General features: G+C 39.5%; 2 protein-coding genes across 2 annotated transcripts; both read left to right on the top strand.

Moving 5' to 3' along the window:
* Positions 1-686: 686 nt before the first annotated feature.
* On the top strand, positions 687-11,773 carry LOC132145179 (uncharacterized). Its single transcript, XM_059555978.1, has 3 exons — positions 687-1,690; positions 1,997-2,113; positions 5,200-11,773. Exon 3 carries the CDS (start codon positions 5,965-5,967, stop codon positions 10,498-10,500), a length of 4,536 nt encoding a protein of 1,511 aa, XP_059411961.1. The 5' UTR covers positions 687-1,690; positions 1,997-2,113; positions 5,200-5,964; the 3' UTR covers positions 10,501-11,773.
* A 2,555-nt stretch (positions 11,774-14,328) lies between these two features.
* LOC132145178 (hepatic leukemia factor-like) lies at positions 14,329-23,946 on the top strand. The gene is made up of 4 exons (XM_059555976.1): positions 14,329-15,320; positions 18,762-19,193; positions 21,910-22,154; positions 22,937-23,946. The coding sequence occupies exons 1-4, from the start codon at positions 15,128-15,130 to the stop codon at positions 23,150-23,152; spliced, it is 1,086 nt and encodes a 361-aa protein (XP_059411959.1). The 5' UTR covers positions 14,329-15,127; the 3' UTR covers positions 23,153-23,946.
* The last annotated feature ends 1,206 nt before the right edge of the window (positions 23,947-25,152 follow it).

The raw sequence follows: 25,152 nt of genomic DNA, 5'->3' as shown, positions 1-25,152 counted from the left end.
TTAAAAAAATACCTTTTTACTATGAAAATTATTATTTGTAGAAGGAATGGTCAAATGTGCCTGATTTCATCCAGGATTAATCACTCCTGATTTGAAGAAATAAGCCATGTTGCAATCGTCCCCACTCTCCATATGTTTTGGGATTTTTAGCCCATATCTCAATATATTATGTGAGTATTATTATTATTTTTTTACATTGGGTAAAACAGCCAACTCAGTTAGCAAAGTTTGACATCTATATGACTTGGGGTTAGAATGTGTGGATGGTTTATATTAACGATGAAAGAGAGAGAAGAATGTAGTGGTTGATTTATTGTCTAAAGGTTCAAAGTGGGTTCTGCATATTTACATAGGCTTGCCATAAATCTCAGCTTTTCATTCACTTGCACTCACTCATCTTTTTAATTTTCTTTATATTTAGTGGTCTAAAATGTTGTTTAAACCTAGCTTTTTTATTTAGGTTAAATTGCTATGGTGTAGGCTACATTATATTTCTATTTGACATCAAATCCTTTTTTTGCAGTATAATGTTCTGTTTTGTATTTATTGGTCTAAAATGGGCCGTTTCAGGTTCTTAAATGGTTCCTGAGGGAGACGGACGAGGCATCACCGACATTCGCCATTTTGAGGGGCAGGGTGGGCGAGGACCTTATGTTCGGGTAGGGTGGGGGGAGAGACGGCGGCATGTTGGTAAAATGGCTTCAGAGAGGTGCTGTGCCCTGCATCCTTTCCAAAATATATGTGCCGTCTTAAAATGCTGCGCGCGTTCTCTCTCTCTCTCTCTCTGTCGTTCTCTCGCAACGTGAAATAACGTCTAATTAATTTGGCTCGCATATGCGCGGAACAGCTGTCCCGACTGCCTATTTTTTATCAGTCAACGCGCAGCGCGAGAGAGATGAAATGTGATATTTTTGAGTCTCGCGCAGGATGTTCGTGAATTGTGCGTTTTGAGAATGTGTTACGTCACACAGCAGTGGAATATTTAGAACGTGCCGCACGCCATTGGTTTTTGGCGCTTTTAGACGCTGGTTTACTAACCCTGTAGCTTTACGACTACTTAATGTACTTAATGCCGTCAAATACAAGGTTCGGGTGTTATCGTTATTGAAACTAAGTGACGCACCATGTCTCTATCATACTACCTTAATAAACTCAAATACATTATCGAATGCAAACGCTTCTTTTGCCCCCACTATGTCACAAACTGATTTCAGTGCGCTAAGCAGGACAATATCGGACGTTTTAACATGTAACACCACCCGGAACTTGTATCACTGCCCGGAAACGACCACTGTGAGGCGAACAGAAGTACCCAAAGGAAGAAGGGGGCACTAAAAATTGACACGGGGCGGAAAATATTTGGCCGACCATAATCCGCAAAAAAAAAAAAAAAAAAGGAAATCAGCGGAAAACGGATTGGAAGTCCAGTTTCGGTCGAAATCTTTGGATGAGAGCGATCTCGCGCGAGGTTGAGCGTTAGCGAGCGCAGTCAGCGGAAATTGGGGTTTGTTTAACGGATCGAAAGCGATGGAGAGGCCTGCGAGAGTGTTTTTCCACGGGATGAGGAAAAATGACCTGCTAACCTGAAATCGGAAACCGCCTTTGTGCACATCTACGCTTTCGGCGCCCTTTTTAGCTTTATTATTTTCACACATTGCTCTTCGAGAGGACTTTCTCCGTTCACGAGCAGGTGGGATATTAAAGCTTTTAAATACATCTGTTGCAGTGTAAAAGGGTACGACGTCTTTATTTCGCTAGCTAAGAGGCTAGCCGAGTGAAGTGGGCTGATAGGCTGAATCAATCTGACGGCTGTCTGCACTCACAGTCACTTTCTTGTTTATGTTTCTGTTTTTCTGTCATGTTGTTATTCTCTACGCAACGAGTAGCATGCGCACATTTAGCTAAGTTAGTGCATGATAACACCAAGTTGTTTGTACATTTAACAGCTTTGATTTGCTGTAATTTTTTTATTTTGAAACTTTTTGCTGTGCCATAGAGGGATGTGATTGAAAAAGGGAATTCGTCTTTCCCCCTCTCCCTCATCCCCCTTCACAGTCCACACAACCATCCGAGAGAACAATCGGCGCTGTTCCTTCAACCTGCAGAGCCTTTGGTAAGTTTGCAGTTATACAATGGAAATTAATTGTAGTTGCGTGGAGATTTTGCCTTTGTCTTTTATGTTGACATTGTGTCATCATTTTATTTTCTCTGCTGGGCTCCTGATTTTTATGGTTTTTTTGTTTTGTTTTTTCAGTGAATTGCTGATTATTGATTACTTTTCCAAGCATGTTCTCTTATTGGAGTTATTGGTACATTTCAGTTACATTTGACAAGTATAAAAATTTGATTGTCATATTTTAGGATATATATATATATATATATATATATATATATATATATATATATATATATATATATATATATATATATATATAAAATATAGCACAGTATTTAACTGTCTGTTTTTCTTTATATTTACAATATACATTAAAATTATATATTTATTCAACGTGAATTCATGTAAATGGCAGCCATTTGTTTGTTTGATACATACATAAATTGCTGTACAAGTGTGAATTTGGTCACCTTTGTTTACATTGAATAAAACAACCATTGGTATTTTTAAGTAGTTTCAGCTCAGTTTCTTTTGACTATAAGAAGGATTTGATTCGTGCAGATATAAGCATTTGATATTGACAGGTTTAAGGACTCGTAATGACCAGTTTGTATTGGAACGTATGGGTGAATGTTTCAAACTGTTCTGGCTGGTGTGGATTTTACATCAGTATATTTCTATCTACCAGTCTTTAGAAATCAATGCAAGGTAAATTGGGTCACTGTTGACATTCATTTATTAGTTTATTTAATAAAGAACTTGCTGTGCAAGTTTGGCTGCTTTTGTACATTGAGTAAAACAAGCAGTGGTCACTTAAAGTTTCTTTTGACAAATATAATATCTATCAAAATCAAGTCCTTATTAGAATTTTTAAGGACCACTTTGTTTGGAATGTATGAATATGGACAGTTTATTTATTGATTTATAATGATTCTTATTTGCTTAGTTCTTAATTGTATATTTTGAAAAAATCTTACTATGTAGTTGATTAGAATACATTTAGCTTGTCATTTATAACAAAGCTTGCATATCCGACAACGGGTTGTACAGTTAATCTCAGACCTAGGTGCACCTGATAACCATACTGATTTTAATTTGTTAACATGTTATTTGGCTTAGCCCTCAAATGTAATCTCAGTATTACTATACTGAAGTCTTGTTGTGATACTAGCAAAAACATACACAGCAACAAAAAAAAAGAATATATAATTGTTACAAGGCATGTTATATGATAACATTACTTTATTTAACTAAATAATTAAAGTTTCATTTTTATTTTTAGGTATGCATGAGCTTGTGACTAATTTGGTGACATTTGTTTACACTGAGTAAAACAACTAGTGGTCTTTTAAATAGATGCAGCTTATTTCCTTTTGAAACCTAGAAGGACTAATTTAGATTCCTTGAATAGAAAGTTCAAAAGAAAGTAATAACTTAGAAAAGTGTAAAATTTATGCTTTCTGTTTACACTGAGTATAAGAACTGTCTTTTCAAACAGTTACAGTAGCTCAGTTACCTTACATTCTTTACAGGTATGTGTGAATGAATGTGAACCGTTTATATTAATGTAGGTGCTTTTTATTTACTTGTTTTTTCAGTTACAGTGTGCACGTTATCCATGAATAACGTTTGCATGTCATAGCAGTGCTATTTTGAAACACAGATGAAGTTATTAGCCTCATACTAATATTTAAAATTGTGAAAGAATTGTCTCTTAGATGTCAGCTGTTTATGGTTTGTTTTCTCTCAATATTATTTTAAGGTCATTAAAATGCAGAAGTTGATACCAATGCTAGTAGTGGTGCAATGAATAATAAAAATCACGGTTCAGATCAGATTACCGATTTTGAGTCACGGATTGGATAATTTTTTGGACCACCAAAAAAAATAAAATAACATTTTAGTGAAAGCTAGTATTCTGGTGCAGAAATTTAATAATTCAGTGTAAAATAACACAATAGTGCTCACTGCATAAGTTAAATGGAGATTAATCTTTGATAAGCTGTGGTGTTATTTGATTAGCAGACGGAAGCAGGTATTTATTGGCTGCTGTCTCTTTTAGACCAAATGCACGGACCAAATACTGACAGACATCCGGTTTCTTTCTCAGATGTTTACATTCACTGAAGACAGCCGACTGTGTTTACTAGGATACTTGCCAAAACTGGTATTTTAATCATAACTTTTGTGTATGTGAAAGAGGAATCAATTCTGTGTTCATGCAGTGTCTCTTTCTGCATGTGCACGCTTCTAAGCGCACAAAAAACAGCGCACAAGTTAAAATTGTTTGAATGTATAAACTGGCAAGACAAAACATTCAAATGATAAACTGTCACTCTGTGATGGTTAAACTTAACAGTCTCTATAATCCGTTGCACCCGTAAATGCCAGTGAAATTCTGTTATTCCATACCTTTCCATACTTTTCAACATCGCTGGAAAATAATATTGAATTAATGAAAAATTACATTGAGCATGCTCCTGTAAGTAATCTGTGTTCCTGTGGCTCAGTGATAGAGCATTGTGTTAGCAGCGCAAAAGGTCGTGGGTTTAATTCCAAGGGAACACGCATACTGAAAAAAATAAAAATATATGTATAGCCTGAATTCACTGTAAGTCACTTTGGATAAAAGCATCTGCTAAATGCATAAATGTAAAGTAGGTAAATATTAATGTGTTAATTGAAACATTAAATTAAAACACTGGTTATGCAGTGTTAAACATTTTTCTATTAAGTAAACGCTTCTGTAAGGTTTTTTGTTGCCGTTGTTTGTTTGTTTTTTAGTAATTTCGGTATTGTTGTACAAAAGTAAAATTACTTCAGGTTTCTTTTTTTGTTTTTTACATTAGAGTTCTAAAATTCTTTCTAATATAATTTGTCTTATCTTTTTGTTTTATGTCTTTTGTCTTTAGGATTTATTGTGTGGTAGAAAGTTATGTTAAAGAAATGGTAGGAAAGTTATGTTTTGCATTTGCTTTGTGAGTCATTGCTTCTCATGTCTTCATCTCTTGATATTCTTCTGAAATATTTGTCCTTTGATTAAAAATCTTCTTACTATTGTTGATCTCTTTTGTTTAAATCAGGTCTGACAGGGTGCCCACGGCAGAGAGGAGGAAGAACTTGGTCATACCACTGTGCTGTTTGTGGTCTTCCAGCTGAGGTGTTCTAGACCGAGGTTGGATACACCCTGTGGACTATCTGACCTTTCACCTTTTCACTCCAACTTGGAACAATTGAAAAAAAAAAGTTGCTCACCAGAATTTTCTTGTTGAATGAAGACATTACTGAGGAAATCAAAAAGTGGGACCATATTATTCAGGAGTTGTCAAAGGAATACACCAATATCAAGAAAGAAAGACATTCCCTCGTTGCTTCAGTTTTAAGTGGCTTTCAACACTAAATGGTTTTCTTTTTAGTGAAATACATTTTGTGAAGCAAATTTTCATATGATATTAGTAGACATGTTTTTACCTGTTTTAACTGTAGATATAGTAATTTTGAAAGAGTAATGCAGACCTGTGTTTATTGCATGATACTGTAAACAACCTTTACCCTTTTTTATATTTATAGATGATTATTTAATCCAAGACTTCCAAAGTTTTATCACATGTAGTGGCCCACTACTATATCCAAAACTTTGTTTGGGATGGACAGTCATAAAATCAGACACATTACTCCCACACAGGCATTTCTTTGTAAAAACTAGAGCTGCTAGCAGATTACTTTAAAGCTTTGAAGATTTTTTTTTCTGCACATCTTTTAGGTTAGACAACATTGTCCACTTTTCTGCAGTAACAAGTGAACAAGGACAAAAAATCCTTGGAACACCCCTCAACAGTGAGAGGGAGATGTTCCAGTTTGGAAAGTACCCTATGGACATTCTAGAAATGCTTAGTGGACACCAGGCTCACCAGTTCAAAGGACTGGGGCTGGAAAGACAGCTGCAGCACCAACAACAGGTCCAACTTCAGCACCAGCAGCAGCTTCAACAGCAGCAGCAACAACAGAGTGAAGCATCTGGTGGTCTCCTGTCTGGGCTTGGCCTTGGTTCCCTTCAAGGATCTAGAAGTAATGCATTTGCGGATTCTTCATCCTTATTTGCCAAAATGAGTGCACCCCCTCCACCTCTTCCACAACAAACTCAATCCTCATCTTCACAAAGCACACGTAAATCAAGCAAGATGAGCGGCAGCAGCGGGAGTGGCAGTTCTGCCTCTGGCTATCCACAGTTCCTACGCACATTTCACCCTGCTGAGGCTGTGCTAGCACAGGAGCAGCTTCACTCAGGAATGGGGCGTTTCGATTTTGCTGGAGGAAGTACTGGAGGAGGTTCTGGGGTAATTGGAGGAGTTGTAACATCAGCGCCACCGCCACCACCCTTGCACCCTGGCCTCTCTGTTCCTCAGCAATCTCCTGGGCCATCCTCGTCATCACCCTCCCCTTCGAGTTCAACCACCACTTCTAATAATCCCCCCAGCAGTAGTAGCTCAGTGGCTGGATTAGTCGGAGCCCAGTCTGATGCTAGAAGTTTACACCAGCAGTTCAGTTGCATGCTCGCTGCAAACCAATACCTGTTTTCTGGAGTGCCAACAAATGCCAGTTTAGAACAGTTTCTAGTTCAGCAGGGTCCCCATAATCATCTTGGCCTTGCAGATTCAAATACAGGTCTTGCTCCTCCTACAGCCCTCCATCCTTCCCACACCCATGGCCATCCAACTCCCCAGCCCCAGCAACAGCAGCAGCAGCTGCCACCTCATGGGTTGTCCCACCCTCACAGCCATGCGCATCCACACCATCCTCTACACCCTGCCCCCCAACCTTCACCTCTTGGTGGTTTTGATTTCCAAGGTATTCCTGTTCTTTCATCTAATCAGCTAGCTTCTCTAATGCAACAAGAAGCAGGCCTGCCTTTGCCACTTCCACTCCATCTCTCAGTACCAAAAGATGATGGGAAAGGAGATAGTGGATCTGGGGCTGGAGGAAGTGGAGGTAGTGGCAGCAGGAGAAAGAAAGCCATGGCTGGCTACCTGCCCCAGAGGAAGTCAGAGAATAACAGTAGCAGCAGTACAAGCAGCGCTAACTGCCATGCCAGCTCTGGGGCACATGGTCATGATGGGTCCTCTAGTCTTGTGGGAGGAGGTGGAGGGGTTGGTATGAGGGGTCTTGGTGGTGACCCCTCCTCCATCCTCTCCTCGACAACACCGTCCTCCACTTCTTCAACTGTCTCCTCCTCTTCTTCCTCTGCCCCATCTTCAAATTCTGCTTCCGTGCTGGTATCAAACATCTCTCAAAACCCCAAGCCTGAAAATCAGCAATCAATGACTCCCAATATCACACAGTCAGAGCAAGAGCATCTCTTTCATTGTGGAGAGTGTGGCAAGACATTTTCCCATCTTCCAAGCCTTCGCCGACACATACGCTGTCATGAAGAAGATGGTGGTGGTCCCAACAGCAGCACAAACACAAACCCAAGTCATCAGCATCAGCCAGATCTTCCCCACTCAACACAAGATGGAATTTCGCAAAATGCTCACCATCAGCATGAGAATACAGACCCCATGTCTTCCGCTTGCTCAAGTCCAGATAAGTCATACTGTTGCAATGAATGTGGAAAGGGGTTCAAGAAGAGAGGGCACCTCCTTCAGCATGGCGTTATCCACTCTGGAGCTCGTCCATATGCCTGCTCCGTCTGTGAGCGTTCATTCAACCGCAGAGAATCTCTCACTCGGCATGAGAAAATTCACGAAGATAAGCCCTACCGCTGCCCTGCTTGTGGCCGCTGCTTTAGAGAGAGCACTTCTTTGCTTAACCATGCTGCATCAGGTAACTGTGGCAAGCCAGGGAGGAGATCTAGAAGCAGCGATGGTAGCTCAATAAGTTCAGTAGAGGGCAAGGTTGAAAGTGACTTTCCAGGGGGACAAATGGATGACACAAAAGAATTGGTATTTTGCAAAAATGAGGATAGCACAGCAGCGATGTCTTGTGACAGTATGTATTCACAGGGAAGAAGTGTTAATCAAAACCCTGTGGGCAAAACAGAAGAGAAGTATAATCCTGAATATTCAAGAGATCCTTACCAAACTTCCTACAGAGTCGATGACTATCGTCGTCAACAGGCCAACCCATCATCCTACTCTGGAGACTCCTGTGGCAACAGCATGTCGAGTCCGGCCCTCAGAAAAGCTCCTTTAGCCCCCACACTTCATCCACACCCTCAAAATCAGCAGCATCATCACCAACCGCAGTCTCATCTGCCTCTCTCCTCTCTTTTGGATGACTCTGAGGATGAAGTCACCAGTAGTGCCATGTCTGCCATTGCTGCAGCTGCCGCTGCCTCTGTCTTGCCTGCTGAGATGAACAATACTGGGGGACGAGAGGAACGGAGAGACATTATCGGAGGACTGCTAGGAGGGCTTGGTTTCGGGTCTATGGGGGCCTCTTCATCTACATCCGCAGGAAATGGTGGTAATGAAGAATGCCTGAGTGGTTCAATGATACCTTTATCTCACCCCACCCAACAGCAGCAACCTAACTCACAGAATGCCAACAATCCTAATGCCAAACCCAAGCGGCCACGGAAACCCAGACAGAAAAGAGAGCCGAGACCTGGTGGGGCTCCAGGAGAAGGAGTGAAACGTCGGAGAAGCAATGGTGCTGCTGGAGATGGTTCTGAAAGGCCTTATTTATGCACTGTTTGTGGGCGGGGCTTTAGCAGACGTGAGACCTTACGACGGCATGAACGTGTGCATACAGGGGAAAAGCCATTTCATTGTGACATCTGTGGTAAAGATTTCCGGGAGCCATTTCACCTTACCAAACATCAGACTGTTCACTCGGGGGAGAAGAACTACAAATGCACCCTTTGTGGAAAAGATTTTGGATATGCACAGAGTCTGAAAAGGCATGAAAAGCTGCATCTACGGGGAGATTTCAAGCCAAGGCGGAGTAAAACCAAGTCTGCTGCAAATCAAGGGGCACCGGCTAATCAAGATCAACCCGATCAAACCAATCAGACCAACCCTGGTGCTTATTACTCCTATTCTCAGGATAAAGTTCAAGGATCTAATGCTACCACAAGCAACCAACCCTCTCCAAAACTATATACATGTGAGATTTGCTGGAAATCTTTCCGCCATCACTTCCACCTGACTGCCCATCACCAAGCCATTCACGAACACGGAGGGGAGAAATTGTTTTCGTGTGAAGTGTGCGGTAAGGAGTTTTCCTACTCCAACAGCCTGACCAGACATAGATTATCTCAACATGGTTTGACTCGTACTGGGCCAACGACACAACCAACAGGAAGTGAATCTATTGGAACTACCCCATCTATCTCAGAGAGTGAGGCTGCAACCAATGCACTCCTTCATATAACACCTGAAAGTGGAAGTCATGGAGTACAACAGCCCCATTCAACTATTGCTCTCACGCAGCATCCTCAGCCTGCTGGCTATTCTCCGCTGTTCTACACTCCAGAATCAGGACATCACAGTTCAAATGTGACTTCACACCCCCAACATCTGCACTACTCAAACCCCACTATGGGTCCCCTCCAGCTTCAGCAACCAATCAACGGGAAGCAGCTAATTTATTCAGGGGTTCCAAGTAACACTGTTCATTCCACTCCATCTCATATCCACATTTCACCACCCCAGCACTCTCAACCCCACCACCAACAGCACCCCTTTTCGATGCAATCTCAACATCTGCAGCAAAGCCCTCAGGCCCAGGCAGATGGCACCCAGAGGAAGAAGAAAAAAAAAAAGAAAAAATATAAACTGGCTAGGAGCATGCAATTGATTGCTGGATTCAGTGCTTATGAAATTGCCAGGAGGCATATGTATTTAAAACGAAAGAAGTGCAGGCTTCAGCAGCAGCTAAAGAGGAAGAAGTGGATAGCTCAGCTGAAATGGGCCAAGTTTACTGGAGGAGGGCCTGGTTTAAATGTAGGTGGAGGCACATGGCGTGTGGGACGGTTAAGGATTAGAGGCCTGCAGTCTCTCATCGTTCCCTTAAAGTCATACTCTTGCCCTGTCTGTCCCCTTACCACTTTTTCAAGCCGCATAACTCTTTCAGTGCATCGTGTGACCAGGCATCCGCCAAGAAAACATGGCCATCAGACTCGCCTGCGCTGCATAGTCTGTGGAAAACGTTCTCGAAGGCTACTGACAGCTCTCCGTCATCGGGCCCACCACCTGTCTCAAGAGGCGTTCTCTTGCTCTCGATGTCCCTCTCGATTCTGGAATGGCACTCTCCTGCTGCGCCACAAATTTGCTTGTCGACATGTCAGTAGAGGAATCAAAATGTCAATAAAGGGGACTAATGTTCAGAAGGCAGAGGACCAGACTGAAAGATCAACAGTTGTGACAGGTTACAGGCACTAAGTAAATTGACATCTAAAACTGATGATTTGGAGGCAAGGATTACGTGAAAGTAGGCATAGAGAACTTTGGTGTTAATTGCCACACATTCAACTCCTTAACCGTGGTCAGATTATAACCAAGGGAGTGCCTCTGAAAAATAAAAGACTCAGTTGATGTGAAAACAAGCCTGTACCTACAGAACCATCCATTATCAACATGGATCTCTAACACGGTTTCTCCAAAGGGGAAGAATATTCTAGATTTTGGAACTGTTTTTTGGTAGCACATTTGTTGTAATGGTAGCATCTCTATCCTCTAAAAATGCATTCATTATGTATTTTCGTAACTTTATTTGTGCTGCAATGATGGATGCATACAAGTGAAAGTGTACTAATTTGAACAGTAACAATCTATTCTCTAAACTAGTTTCCCCCCAGTTTTCAGAGCTTAACGGTATAGCCTTTGTTTACTATCAATTATACATGGCTTTTTTGTTCATTGAGGTGTTGTGTTTTGTTTTCCCACTTTTGCTGTCTTCATGTTAAAATGCAAATGTTTGACCTGGAACTGAAAGTTACTGGCTTTGGGAAGAGAATCAAGTACATAGTGTGTGTATTCCCTATGAACAACCTCAATTATGGCACTCCATTGTTGAATTGAACAGTGTCTCAAAGAGGACTCGCTGCAGTGAAACTGTCAAAATGTGCAAAATATTCTGCAGAGCTGATGCGGAGGGGACAGAATGGTGTTGCTAATGCCATGTTCCTGTGTTCCTAATGTCATCTGTTTTTTTTTTTTTTTTTAAGAAATATGTAAAGAAACCTTTGCAGGTGTTTCTATGGCAAGTGTTAATGTCTTTGTTTGTGGGATTGGCTAGCAGGAGCGATGAATAGCCAGTCTGTATTGTACAATGCGTATTATATTTTATGTAACAATTGTGTTCTTTCTTTTTTTATTATTCAAAGTATACTTTTTTTTTTATATATATAATTTTTACTATTTTAGGGGTGGGTGGGTTTGTGGCAGGGGCTGTCATTGTAATATGTGGGGAATATATGTATCGGTGTGATTTCTGTTCCCTGCCCCTTTGATCTGTTAAACCCAAACCACAGTTTAGCCCAGCTTTCCCAACACTATTGTATTCATTCTCAATACTTTACTTAGCTCTACTGTCCCAATGTTTTCCTCTCAGTAAACTAAAATACAAAATATAAATACTAAACAACTTGTTTCTTTTTCTGAGTCAACAGAAATGTTGAGTTTCTCAGAAAGCAAATAAAAAAGAGAAAATGTACAGACTGTTTCTTCTGAATGTTTATGAGAAGCAGAGTTTTGCCTCTTCGTGACGGTTAGCAGATTGGGTTAATTGGTTATTTATGGCTTGAAAGTTCAATGATTTCTAAACATCAAATGAGAGGATACGACCAGGTGTTATGCACCTGGTGCCATGGTGCCTAGTTCTGCTGGATGATGCTGTTTACTTCTCACATGTGTTGGCACATGCACTATGCAGTGACTTACACAATTAGAGGTGTAGGGAAGAATGCCCTTAAGGGTACTTTAGTTTGTTGTGTCAGAGGAACACAACCGTCTGTTCACTTGCTTTCTCTCTCGGGTTTCTCCAAGCAAAAGTTTAATGAGTTCAATACAGGAAATCGTCTCACATGACCTTAATTGAAATTAACATGAAACTGCAAGTTGCAAACAAAGTCCTCTAGGTGGCAGTAATGTTCTCTGAGAGGCCTCCGAAATCAAATCAACTCGTTTTGCTTTGCAAGGCTTGTGCAGTGCAGAATGCTGAACAGAATCATGCACCATACCAACAATTCTGTGCCCCCCCCCCCCCTTCAGGATCGCATATATTAAGTTAATTTGTTTCCAAATCTGTTACGTTGTACTAATATTTTCTGTACACAAGTAGAAGGAATTGTCTGATTTAAACTTACTGTAACAGCCTTTGTATTATTGTTTTGTTTAGAACTGTTCTCCTTTACATATTACATATACAGGTTTCCTGGTAAAAGAAAACCTGGATTTATCAGCAATTTCAGGTGAAGTGATAGAAATGTACATCGATAAATAAATTAGTGCTGTTTTTAGGCCTAAAAAAAGTCATTTCAAAATTATCTCATATTTCTAGGTTCTTCGTGACTCTGCAAACACTGAATCATTAAAGAATGAAAGCCATGGAAATGAACTTGTCAAAAGTTATGGGGCTTCACTCATATATATGTTACTATCTTGTTTACTATGCAGTTTTAAATCAGATCCAGATTTTTTTTACATCTTGCCCTTACGTGCACACAATTTTATAAGGATCAGATGTTTTAATATTATTTTAAATGGATATCATCATAATTTCACACACTTTATATTGTGCATATTAAACCTATCAGCTGTGTGGTCAGAAACTGCAGTCTGTGCAAAAGAATCCCCATGGATGGAACCTTCTTCGTATTTGTTAAAATTTTTATACACGCAAAGGCAGATTCCATTTGATCTCTGCGTCTGACAAGAGTTGCCGGTGTTCTGACAAATAATGCTACCTATCAGATTATGCTACCAACACTGTATTTATCATACTGTAAGGGTAGGTTTAGGGTTGGGGTAGGTGTACATGTTAATAAAGCCTCACACCTTATTAATATCATGCATGAAGCAAAATCTGATAGGTAACACTTTTCGCTATCGAATTATGCTACCATTGGTTTTAATGGGAGGTAGCATTTTTCGACAAGGCAGCACAAATCGACAGAACACCGGCACTAATCCACAAAGATCTCACCAAGCCGCCTTTGCGTGTTGTTTTACTCCCATCTCACGCGGCACTAGCATGGGGAGAACTCTGGGAGGAGCGACTGGCCTAGTTTTGTCCAATCGGATCTGGCGAAGGGCAGATACTGACCTACTTTAGACCAATCGCGTGAAGGAGAGGCCGCCGGCAGGTAGCGATCGCGCGTGCCTGAGCCATGTGCGTGCTACGAGGTCTAGTGCTGTCCTTAAGGTACATTTGTGTCGGCCAAAGAGACATGCTCACGTTTTTGACTTATTCTAACAAAAAAGAGATGAATGAATATGTTGAGGATTAGAAAAAGCAGTCGCAGTTTGAACTTGGATGGGCCAGACGGATGTTATTGAAATTCCGATAACAGGCTTTTGCGTCTAATGATTTTGATCTTGTGTGTTTACACATATTCGCAAGCACGTTCTCATAGACAACGTTGCCACTGTACACGCATCTCTGCAGCCCAGCAGATCTTGCAAGGCAACTTTAGCGCATATAAAGATAAATGACATGACGCTGTCATAGTTACAAATATGATTCTTAAATACACATTTATTATGAATAGCGTCATCAATTCAAAGTCCGATTTAAAAGTAACTGACATTTTTAGTGCATATATGAAAACTCATTCGTATGATTAATATTGTTCAATGAAAAAGGAAGCAAAGTAATGCATTTCTAGTAACGAAATCGAGATTTTTGTTGAGAATGCTGCAAATATATATAAGACGCCACCATAAATAACAAAGAATACATTTATAAAAACCAGCCACTTTTTTAAATTCATTTTTGACATTGACATGCATATGTATTATATCGAACTTTGTCCTTCGTCCTTTTGCTGTTGTTTGGATGCATAGCCTCCCGTTCAAATTAGTTCGATCTGTGAAAATGACACGGCACAGAAGAGGTTAGTGAAAAACAGGGGTGGTCTGACATTAATATGTGAACAGGGCCACTTTCTATTGGTCAGAGCGGCTCGTTTATTATATCGTGGGCGTAGATCGAGGAGGTGTGTATCATGAATAATGATAGCCCCGCCCTTCAGTGCCGTTCCCCCGTGAGAGGTGATGTCACGAGCGCTGCCCGTGTACGTTCCAGCTGACTCTTGCTACGATACCAAGCGCTCGCTTTACCGAGTGCCTGAAGAAAGAGAGGGAAAAAGAGAAAGAAAGATAGAGGTTGCGGAGGTTAGCTAAAAAAATAATAACGAGAGAGGAAAGCAACAAAGAGGGCAGAGGAATAATAACAGCCATCTCACCGCTCACGTTTAATTGTTTATTATATTCTGAAGAGAGGACCCATTTTTTTATTTGCACAGGGAGTTTTTTCCAGCTCTCTCTTGATTCGATTCAGTCTGATATTATAGTTTACTCGCAGTTTCCTGCCGACTGTGGGACTCAGTGGTGTTTCTGCCTCCATGGACGCCCGTCTAATTCAACTCATTCGTTTTTTCGGGGAATATTTCTGTCCTGGACGCGAGGAGCACCAGTTTAATACGATGACATACGTCGACAAATGAGCTGAACTGAACGCCAAACAATCAGCAGAATATTTTTTAAAGGGAGCCAGCGCGTTTGAAGAGGATGAAGTACAACTCCTGCATCTTTCTCACTTGAGCGGACCAAACAGAACGCCAGTTCACTTCAGATTCCTAGTGGGAACGCATTAGGGCTTTGAATTCGAATTTAAATGCTCATTAACTTTCAAACACCTACCCCGGTTCGCTCAACTGCCAAACTCTTGTGTTTTTGTACATTTCTACTTTTGATTGAAACACTTGATTCAGTCATCCAGCTCAACTGTCCAGTGATCTGAAAAGTTATTAACTGGTTAAACCTGGACTAGGTGTTACACTGAGGAATGTCCAGGCCAATTTCTCAGCTATTGCCAGCTGACCTTCCCCCAGGGACCAGTCCACAGCTCGGTCCTGCTAACCCTGCAGGTACCACCACCAATGGCCACCTGAATAATTCCATGGCCAGTCTGAAATCTCTTCTACAGCTGCCTATTAAAGGGGACCAGAGAGTGAAAGACTGCTGTGCTGAGATGAAAGGTGACTCTCTCTCTATCTCACCCAATAATCCACTCTTACAACCTCTTAAATAGTGTCTCTGTTAAAATAATCTGTTATCCACAATATAATTTTAGTTTATAGTGTAGGTAAATCATCAATAGGTAAGAGCAATATAACTTTTGGTGCCTCACAAGCTCTAGGCTGGTCTACCTCAGTTCTATGCAACCAGGAAACATCTTCCATTCTTCACTCAGTCAGGCTGTTTCCTCGACTTAATGGCTAAATCGTTGACAAATTATGTGAATTGACGGGTTCATTATAAATTAAAAAAATTAAGTGCCTCTCCCCTCTCTTAAAGGGATTTCTGAAGCTCCCATGGCTGCCATTAAAGGGATGCCATCCTAAAATGCATTGAGGTGTTGTCTTAATACGGATGTACACAATACTGTTTGCTCAGATGCGCGCTCTTGTGGATAATACACGTCAGTTCAGGTTTAGAAAGGTTAAAAGTAATCAGGAAGAGGAGGATGAATACTGTGACAGCACTTTTAGTAAAAGTCCAGTGTTGTATTATCAAATTGTATTTGTTTGTTCCTTAATTACAAATTAAAAAAAATAGTTTTTTCCAGTGTAGTGACATCTTTGCTGCTGTGCTTTGTTGAAAAATCCCACTCTCCATCAATATCCTCTTTCTCTTTCCATTTGTTACCATTGTTTCCCTCTTCCAGTTTATTTGTTGCGGCCTCTTGAACATTCCTCCACTTCCCATTGTTGTAAAGAAAAACACAGCTTTTTCCCAGCTATCATCATGCAGCGCATATTCCCCAGCTCTGTCTTCAAAAGCCCCTGTGCTGGAGATGACAGCTCAGCTCCCAGCTTTCCTCAGAAGCACTCATGCAGCACTCTCATTTGCCAGCCAGATCCACCATCCCACCCACCCAGCCCCCCATATCGCTCATCTCTCATCTGAGCGATGGGCAGAGAGAAAGAGACTTCCATCTTGGCCCATGGCATTCCATCCGTGTGCATGCCATTGTGTGTTTCTAAGCTCATTGCAGCTGTGATACTCCAGCAGTTCAAGGGTCGTGTTCTCGTGAAATTTGTTTATTCATTAAGCACACTGTACGCCTGTATGCATGGGCGCCATGTTTATTTGTGGAAATATGTTGAGATGCACTAATATTACAACTGTTTATTATTTTAATGTTATGGTTGAAAACCGATAAACGTCCAATAAGGGGTGGGTGATAGGAGAAAAATATCATATCACAATTGTTTTTTTTTTTTTAAGAAATATCACGATTCACGATTTTATCACGATTCTTTGTCATGTTGGTTCTACTACTTTGTAAGTTGTCTGAGCATTAATTTCCCTTTTATAAATACAAAGACTTTTAAGGTAACAAAAGAAAAGAAAAAAGAATGGCAGATATTTAGGCCAAAGTGGGCGAAGATAAAAATCTTTGACATTATTTTATCTTTGTAATTAAAAAATAAGAACAAAGATACACATTAGAACTACACACGACATGCAAATAAAACAAACAGGGATTTATTTTCAGGTACAATATTGTGTATTTAGCAGGAGCATTCAAGAAACTGAATGAACAAATCTAAAAATAAAACACTTATATAGACTTGATTCCTAAAGCAACTGTATTAAAGTTCTTCAATCAAGAATAGTCAGTGATTTTTCTCTTTGTGTTTTATTAACGCTAAAGGAATAGTCCCCCCCCCCCAAAACACTGTCATATGTCTATCAATTTTGTCATAGTGTTTTATTTCTATACCACCATTTACTCAAAAGCTGTTTAAAGTGAAATGACATTCAGCCAAGTATGGTGACCCATACCCAGAATTTGTGCTCTGCATTTAACCCATCCAAAGTGCACACACACAGAGCAGTGAACACACACACTGTGAACACACACCCACACACACTGTGAACACACCCGTGAACACACTCTCTAACCACTAGGCCACGACTTCCCTTAAACCTGAATGAGTTTCTTTCTTCTTCTGAACATAAATGCTATTTTGAGGAACATGGAAAGCCAAACAGTTGCTGGTCCACAGTGACTTCCATAGTATTTTTTTTCTTGCTATGAATTTCAATGTGGACCAGCAACTGTTTGGTTATCAACATTCTTCAAAATATTTTATTTTGTGTTCAACACAAGAAAAAATAATAATACAGGTTTGGGACAACATGTGAGTGAGTAAATAATGACAGGAAATTCATTTTAGGGTGAACTATCCCTTTAAAGACAGTATGTTAAGTCTGTATGTCTGTATGTCTGTGCAGTGTGTATGTTTAATTTTGTCATTTTAGACATCTGTCTATATGTAAACCTTGTGTGATTTGACAGTATTGGTGCAAAAGATAACTTAGTTCAGTAATCAGCCACTGTTTGACAGTTTTTTAAGTGCTTGCGCTTCAGTTTTACTTGCTCAGAAAAATGCTCTCGTCAGACCAGCACGTGAATGAAACTGACAAGGCTTTAAAGCACATGCAAATAATGTACTTTTGTGATTGCCAATAAGAGCAGTGTCCTGTGAGAGTAACTCTACCGCTGAGTATACTGTACAATGCATGTGGCATTGTACAGTAAACTGAGACAGAGGTGCCAGAACTGCAGTTGATAGAATGTACGCTACAGCATGATGTTACGATATTTCTTCAAAAGCAGATCGTGGAGCCATTTTTATTTTCCACAATCAAACTACTTCCAATTAAAATGATATACTGTTTTATCTACATAAATAAAAAAATAAAGCACTAAAAAGACTATTATTATAAATGCTACAAGTGAATTTCGCCCCCCAAACATTATAATGTACACTATGTTAAAAGGATAATAATCTTGAGATTGCTTAAGATTACATTCAACAGTATTATTAAATAATAAGTGTTTTAAAGATGGACTTTAAGTTAGTTTTAGATGATGGCGAAGATAATGTAATTATCTTAAAGTAAAAATAATAGACATGAGCATGCAGAATTAAGTATTCCATATTATCCAGCAGTGTTGTTGTTAACTTAAGCTTAAACTACTGATAATTGTTTGTGCACAATTAAAATAAATTATTAGTGGTGAATAAAATAAACAAAAAAGTAATAAATATTTTGATTAAAACATGGAAATAATGATAAAAGCTGATAAACACTAAAACAGTAAAATGATTAATTACTATTAAAATAATGTGTAATTTTTGTTAAAGTTTACAAAATTTATACAAGTACATTAAGCAATCTTCCAAACAATGTTTTTGTCTTATCCTTCATCACTACAGAATGCCTATATTTATATTCAGACTATTCTTTCACAAGACACATGCAGTTTTGTTAATTAACCACTAGAGCTCCAAAAGTTGCATAGTGTACCTTTAAAAATCCTGAATCTTATATGCTAATTTATTTATGATAAAATAAAAAAGAGAACATATTTGATGGATTATTGTTTTTTTTGCCACACTCAGATAAAGACAAACCTCTGGAATCTGATGAGGATTCATTGGGTGGAGTTGGGGGCATGAATGGTGGGAACGGCGCCCTGCGTTCCACTAACCAGTCCGCCTTCCTCGGCCCATTGCTATGGGAGCGTACGTTGCCGTGTGACGGCGGCCTGTTCCAGCTACAGTACATGGACCTGGAGGAGTTCTTGACGGAGAATGGGATGGGGTGCATGCCGTCGGGAAACACCTGCAGTACGGCCGCTCAGGTCCCTTCCCAGAGCACGCAATCGGCCGTACCCTGCCAGAGTTCCCAGTGCCCACCTTCTTCCTCTCCGCCCTGCTCTTCCTCCGCCTCCTCCATCTCTTCCCTCTCCTCATCGTCTTCATCATCCTCTTTACTGGGTCTGGACGTGCCGCAGGGTCCTGGACTGCTGGGAGGTCCAGAGTGTCTGCATGGTAAGAATATTTTTTACTCAATTTTTTTGAGGAATCATAATAGCTTGCTAATGGTTTAGTTGTCGCATACTGTCTTTTTAATGAACTGACTTAAATAGTTGTATACCGCAGATTGATTAGTGTGTGTCGGTACGACAACTTTATTTAGATTCCACCACTGTTTTGGTGTATTTTTGTGTGTGAATTGGTGTGAACATGAACAGGATAGTTTCAGCAACTCGTGTAGACTGCAGTGAGGCATGATGGGATGTCTAAAACGGTTGGCATCTGAAGCCCAGGGTAATGCAGGCTTTGAAGCTTTAAGGGCACAGCTGTGTGTGAGAGTGTGTTTGTAGAGTGTAAATGTTTCCTTACAGCATAATAATCAGAGCAGATAATAACCTCATCTAATATTTGGGGAAGCAACAAATTTAGCTTTATCAAACAAAATGTGTTTCTGTAGCTCAAGTGGTAGAGCATTGCGTTAGCAAGCGTGAGGTTGGGGGTTCGAATCCCAGAAAATACATGTTAGGAAAAATTGTTAGCCTTAATGCAATGTAAGTCGGTTTGGCGTCTGCTAAATGAATAAATATAATAAATATATAATATAAATATAAAATAAATCCTACCTAACAACGTAATGGCATTAGTGATTGAACATAGTGCAATACTTCCAATATGCCTGTAGTTTTGGACATTGTCAAATTGAATTCTGCACTGTATACTATTTACAGAAAGATCCATTTGAATTTTCAAAATGCTGCACAGAAAGAGGGAGAGACAGGACGCTGGGTGCATTTCTATTGCATGTTCTGAAATCTCTCTCTCTCTCTCTCTCTCGCTCCCCCTCCCTCCCGCTCTCTCACACATTGGGGCCATGTGCAGTAGACTTGTCACGTGCTGATGCAGAGAGCAATGGAAAGAGAGACTGAAGGGAAAGAACGGACAGGGGAGGAGAAGGAGGGGCAGAAGGGATAGAAAGAGAAAGCTTAAAAGATATATGCTTTAAAAGATATGTATGCATTTGCCGGGTATTTGTAATTTCTTCATGGTAAAACAAATGTTTGATTGTGTTTGGACATCTGAAACAGATCAAGTTGTGTGTGCTGTGTATTGATATGTGTGGTGCCAATGATAATAATAATATACATATACATATAGTTATAATTGAATATTTAAAGTGCATTAACTTGTGTGTACAGATAGATAGACAGACATAAAACGAGAGAGATAGACTGCATTGTGTTTGCCTTTGTATAGATAGATCGATGATCGAATCAGAGAGAGACAGAGATTACATTAGGTTTTACTTTGCAAATATAAACAAATAGATAGAGAGACAGATGTATAGTTAGATAGATAGAATTGTAAAACTAGATAGATCGATAGATAGATAGATTGCATTTTGTTTGTCTGTATAAAACGACAGAACAATTTATAGAATCATAGAACGATAAAAAGAATGATAGGATCAGAAAGATGACAGACAACATTTGCAGCTTTGTTTTTGTATAAAATAAATGATATATAGAATTATAGAATGATATAGAATGTTAAAACGATAGAACGATAAAATGATAGATAATAAAATGATAGATGATAATAGATAAATAGATAGATGGGCTTTCCTTTGTATGGCAATGTGAACTGTATGTCATTGTGTGTGTTTGAATAGCTTGTACTATGTGAATTGTGCACACAGCTGTGTCTCTTGTTTATGTCTTCTCCCGCATAGAAAGGAAGAGGCCCAAAGGACAGCTGGTCTTGTACATGCTCATGAGAAAAAACACTTTTTTTCCCTTGCTAGATTTCAGATAGACGAGGATTAGTACAGGAACTGAACAAAACGTCGGTTTGCTGGGAGCGTGCTGTACGTAACGATCTTCCTATATCACTTTGTGTTGGTCTTTGTGCGTTGTCTTAATGAATGGAAAACAAACTTTGGCAGGCCTCCTTAGAAGCTCATTATTAAATTACAAAGAATTTGATTATGTTTACATGAGAAAATTGAGCTTTAGAGAGCGGTTTTAAGTCTGAAGCCGGATTGTTCTTTTGTTGAAATAAACATAATTATCTTATTTCAACGTTTACAGGCTATGTTTAAAGGTGCATACAACAGCAAATGCTACTCGCTTATAATTAGCTCTTAATTGTATGTGTTTATCCAAAAATACGTTATATCTGTGTAAGAAGTTCCTCTGGAACAATTTAAAGCAGCGGCTCAGAAGCACTAAAGCAGAAACTGTCATTACAGCTAATGTATCATCATTAACGTCAAGTGCTCGCCTTCCAATTGCAGCGTTAAATCAGCTGCTCTAAAAGCATATTTGACACTAAAAACAGGAAGAATATATGAGAAGTAAGCTAAGTGCTGTAAAGTGCTGGAAAACCATGCCGAATGAATTTAAACGATCTCGGCCGTGAACAAATTGTGAGCGTTTTCAGGGTAAGCTTTATCGTGTTTCTCTGGATGTTTATAACATGAATTGAAACTGCAGGTTGTCTTGTCGAACTTGCCTGCCAGCTGCTGAAATTGGCAAGAATCCACGTTGGCTTTTGGCGCAACCTTGTGGCCAAAACAGGCCACTGCATCTAGGCAGGGAGCATACACTTGTATTGTTCATAATCCTCTTTGCTTTTAGCCCAGACGCGTGGTGTTTTCATCTGTCTGATAACATGTGGTCTGCGACATGTGAGAGACTATTTTTTCCTGAAACTTCTTTTATTTTTTCAACAGGGGCTCAAACTGTACCACCTGACCCTTCTCCGAGCCCCTCCTGCCCACCTCCGCCGGTGGTGCCGCCCACCAATGTGGCTGATGTCATGGTGAACTTTGATCCTGACCCTGCTGACCTCGCCCTGTCCAGTGTGCCAGGCCAGGAGGCGTTCGACCCACGCAGGCATCGCTTCACAGAGGATGAGCTGAAGCCTCAGCCCATGATCAAGAAGGCTCGCAAAATGCTGGTGCCAGATGATCTGAAGGTACTACAGATCATTTCAATTTTAGAGATTGTTTTCCAAATTTCTTATTATGCTGCTGGCAAGCATCTATGAATAATCAATAGAAGTTAAATATTATAAAAACTTCTAAAGGATAATACTGATTTAATCAGCATCCTAAAAGTCCATTTTATAAAAAAACTCCAACCATATTGTTATTAACATTATATCTTTATGGTTCTGTGCGTGAATAAGTCGCTGTTATTCTGATTAATACTGATTACAATAGATAGATTGATAGATAGATAGATGATTGTTTTCCAAATTCCAGATAAACTTGATTGCTTATCATGCTGCTATGCCGATATTAACATTCTAGCTGATATTTCAATTGATATGAAGCCAGTAATTATTAATATTATGGTAAATAACAGGTAAATGGCCAATGTTAACATTTTATAAAATTTTGTGTCAATAAATTAATAATAGAACACACACACACAAAAAGTGTTTAAATGTGAATGAATAAATGTGAAGTGGAATTATGTATGAATTTATTGATGTATAGTAGAAAAATAATTTTATGAGGATTACTTTTAACCGTGTAATTATTAAATTAATAATTTTTGTGTACATAAATGTGAGCATGACAATAAAGCTAATCTAAATGTAAAAATTGGAGGAAATTAGCATGCGCAATTAAATATCGAATATCAACTGATATGATTAAAAAAATGCATATTGTCTAATAAACCCTATGGTACTCATATATCATGTATCCGTAATTATGATCTGACCCTTTTCCCCATTTTTTACCTCCAAAGGATGACAAGTACTGGAGCCGACGCTACAAAAACAACGAAGCAGCAAAGCGTTCTCGCGATGCCCGCCGACTGAAGGAGAACCAGATTTCATTCCGAGCGGCGTTCCTGGAACGGGAGAACGCTGCCCTTCGACAGGAGGTCGCTGATATGCGGAAAGAGCTGGGCCGCTGTCGCAACATCATCAGCAAATACGAGAGCCGCCACGGAGACTTATGAAGAAAAGAAACAAAGAACAGACAGAAGAGAAAGACACAATTACTGATTTTGAAATAGCGTTTCAAGGGCTGTTCAACTCATCCTGGAATGGCATTTTCTCATAGCGTTTGCTTCAGATAAGCACCACGGTACTCTGTTCACTGATTTACATTTCTTTCCGGACGAGCAGGGATAGTTTTTGAATTAGCTGGTGTGGTGCTTGGTTGAAACAAATACTTGAAAATTGTGGTTCAAAGTTGAACAGCCCCAGCGTGAGGGATGTGCACAAGGTCTACCTGGACTGTAAGCACAAGCGCAGTTCATAAGCATCGGCTCTTTTCCTATGATACACCACAAACCTTGACTGAGGATGTGCAATCCAATCTCTCTTAAATACTCACGGACCATAAAGGCAGATCATTTATAATGTCACGTAGCCCTTGTGAACATCCTCTTTCTATAACGGGATGATTTTCTCAGAGAGAGAACTATACAGGAGGTGGTAGAGATGTAATTTTTTTCTATGACAAAAAACACATTGTATATTTTTGAACTGTTAGGGTCAGCTATAATAGAGTAGATGAAGAGGCGGAGGAGGAACGCGGATGGCGGCGAGAGCACAAAAGAGATTTTGACATAGGAAAACTGTATATTTTTATACTTGCAGAAGCAGGCAGGCGATGAGATTTTGGAAATAATCTTTTTTGTATATTTTATATATGGGTGGGATGTTGCGGGGAGCTGGACCGAAAGTCAGGATCGTTATCTTTAAAAGATATATTTTCAACATCAGGGACAGTCAGGCTGGTCAGGAAAAGAAAAGGATCTGATGAGAAACTAAAAATAGCAAACATGAAAACTGTATAGTTTCACATTTTTCATCATGGATTTGTTCAAGCACTTGTTTTGGTATCTTTGATTCCTTTTCTTCAAATTCAGTGTGTGTGTTTGTTTTTTTATCCTGAGGTGAGAGAGACACAGAGAAAGAGAGAGAGAGAGAGAAAGATGGCATTACATCCTGTCACTATGTCTCGGGAGTCACGAAATGTGTAAAAGATTTTTCTGTGTATAGATTTTAATGTTAAAGCAAATATGTCCACATGCACACAGACACTCTTTTGAACACAAACTGGACGTGGGATTTCATGGCCAGCATGTTTATATGTATATGTGTGTACACAGCACAGCAATATCCTTTCTCTTTCTTTCTCTGTTCCTCGAGCTTTTGACGTTGTGATTGGTACTGGTTTGGCATTTCTCACCCAGGTCGAGTCGGCAGCAAGTGGGTTGCATGCTGGCGCATGCTTACATATTTTTCCACCGCAGGAAAAAACACTCTTCTTGTTTATGACTGTCATTTTATATGGTGCTCACCCAGTCTCTTGACCCAGACGCACAGTTATAACCTGTTTGCCTATAACCTTTGCTCTATTATGATTTCTTATGATTATTGATCATTGTATGAGGGATCGTGTGTATATATATATATATATATATATATATATATATATATATATAGACCTACATGAGTATATCTATACATTTCCTCAAAATTAACCCCCCCCAAATGCACCCTAATACTACTGTACCATACAAAGTACAATATTATATTGTATATTAAATATGAAACTATTCTCTCACTAGATATATGTGTGTACATGAGTATATGCTTGAATATGTGATTATAGATGTAATTTGCATAACTTGAATATATAAATGTAGTATCTTTCAGATAAAAAAAGACAGATCTGATTTCTTATCCGTTTTCTCAGGTGTCTGGGATGACTATAAAAAACTCGCCACACTGATCAGCGATACTGTGGCTTTGTTTGCTTGATTGTTGTCCAATCTTTTGAAGCCAGTTAATGGTGGCTGTATAATTCCACAGAAATGAATAGTGCACTATCGACTATTTTTGGAAGAAGATTCTGTTAAAAAAAGAAATGGACAAAAAAAACAGTGCTGGATATACAACTTAATTACTTTACAGATAGGAATTAAATGTCTTTTCCTTTTTAAGC

This window comes from Carassius carassius, chromosome 8 (genome assembly GCF_963082965.1).
Source record: "Carassius carassius chromosome 8, fCarCar2.1, whole genome shotgun sequence".
Classification (NCBI taxonomy): Eukaryota; Metazoa; Chordata; class Actinopteri; order Cypriniformes; family Cyprinidae; genus Carassius; species Carassius carassius.
Note: the sequence above shows the minus strand (reverse complement) of the source record. Positions and strands in the feature narration are given on the sequence as shown.

Coding starts and splice junctions, on each gene's coding strand:
- LOC132145179 (XM_059555978.1), top strand. CDS start 5,965: ATGTTCCAGTTTGGAAAGTACCCTATGGACATTCTAGAAATGCTTAGT.
- LOC132145178 (XM_059555976.1), top strand. CDS start 15,128: ATGTCCAGGCCAATTTCTCAGCTATTGCCAGCTGACCTTCCCCCAGGG. Junction 15,321..18,761: donor CTGCTGTGCTGAGATGAAAG/GTGACTCTCTCT, acceptor TGCCACACTCAG/ATAAAGACAAACCTCTGGAA. Junction 19,194..21,909: donor AGGTCCAGAGTGTCTGCATG/GTAAGAATATTT, acceptor TTTTTTCAACAG/GGGCTCAAACTGTACCACCT.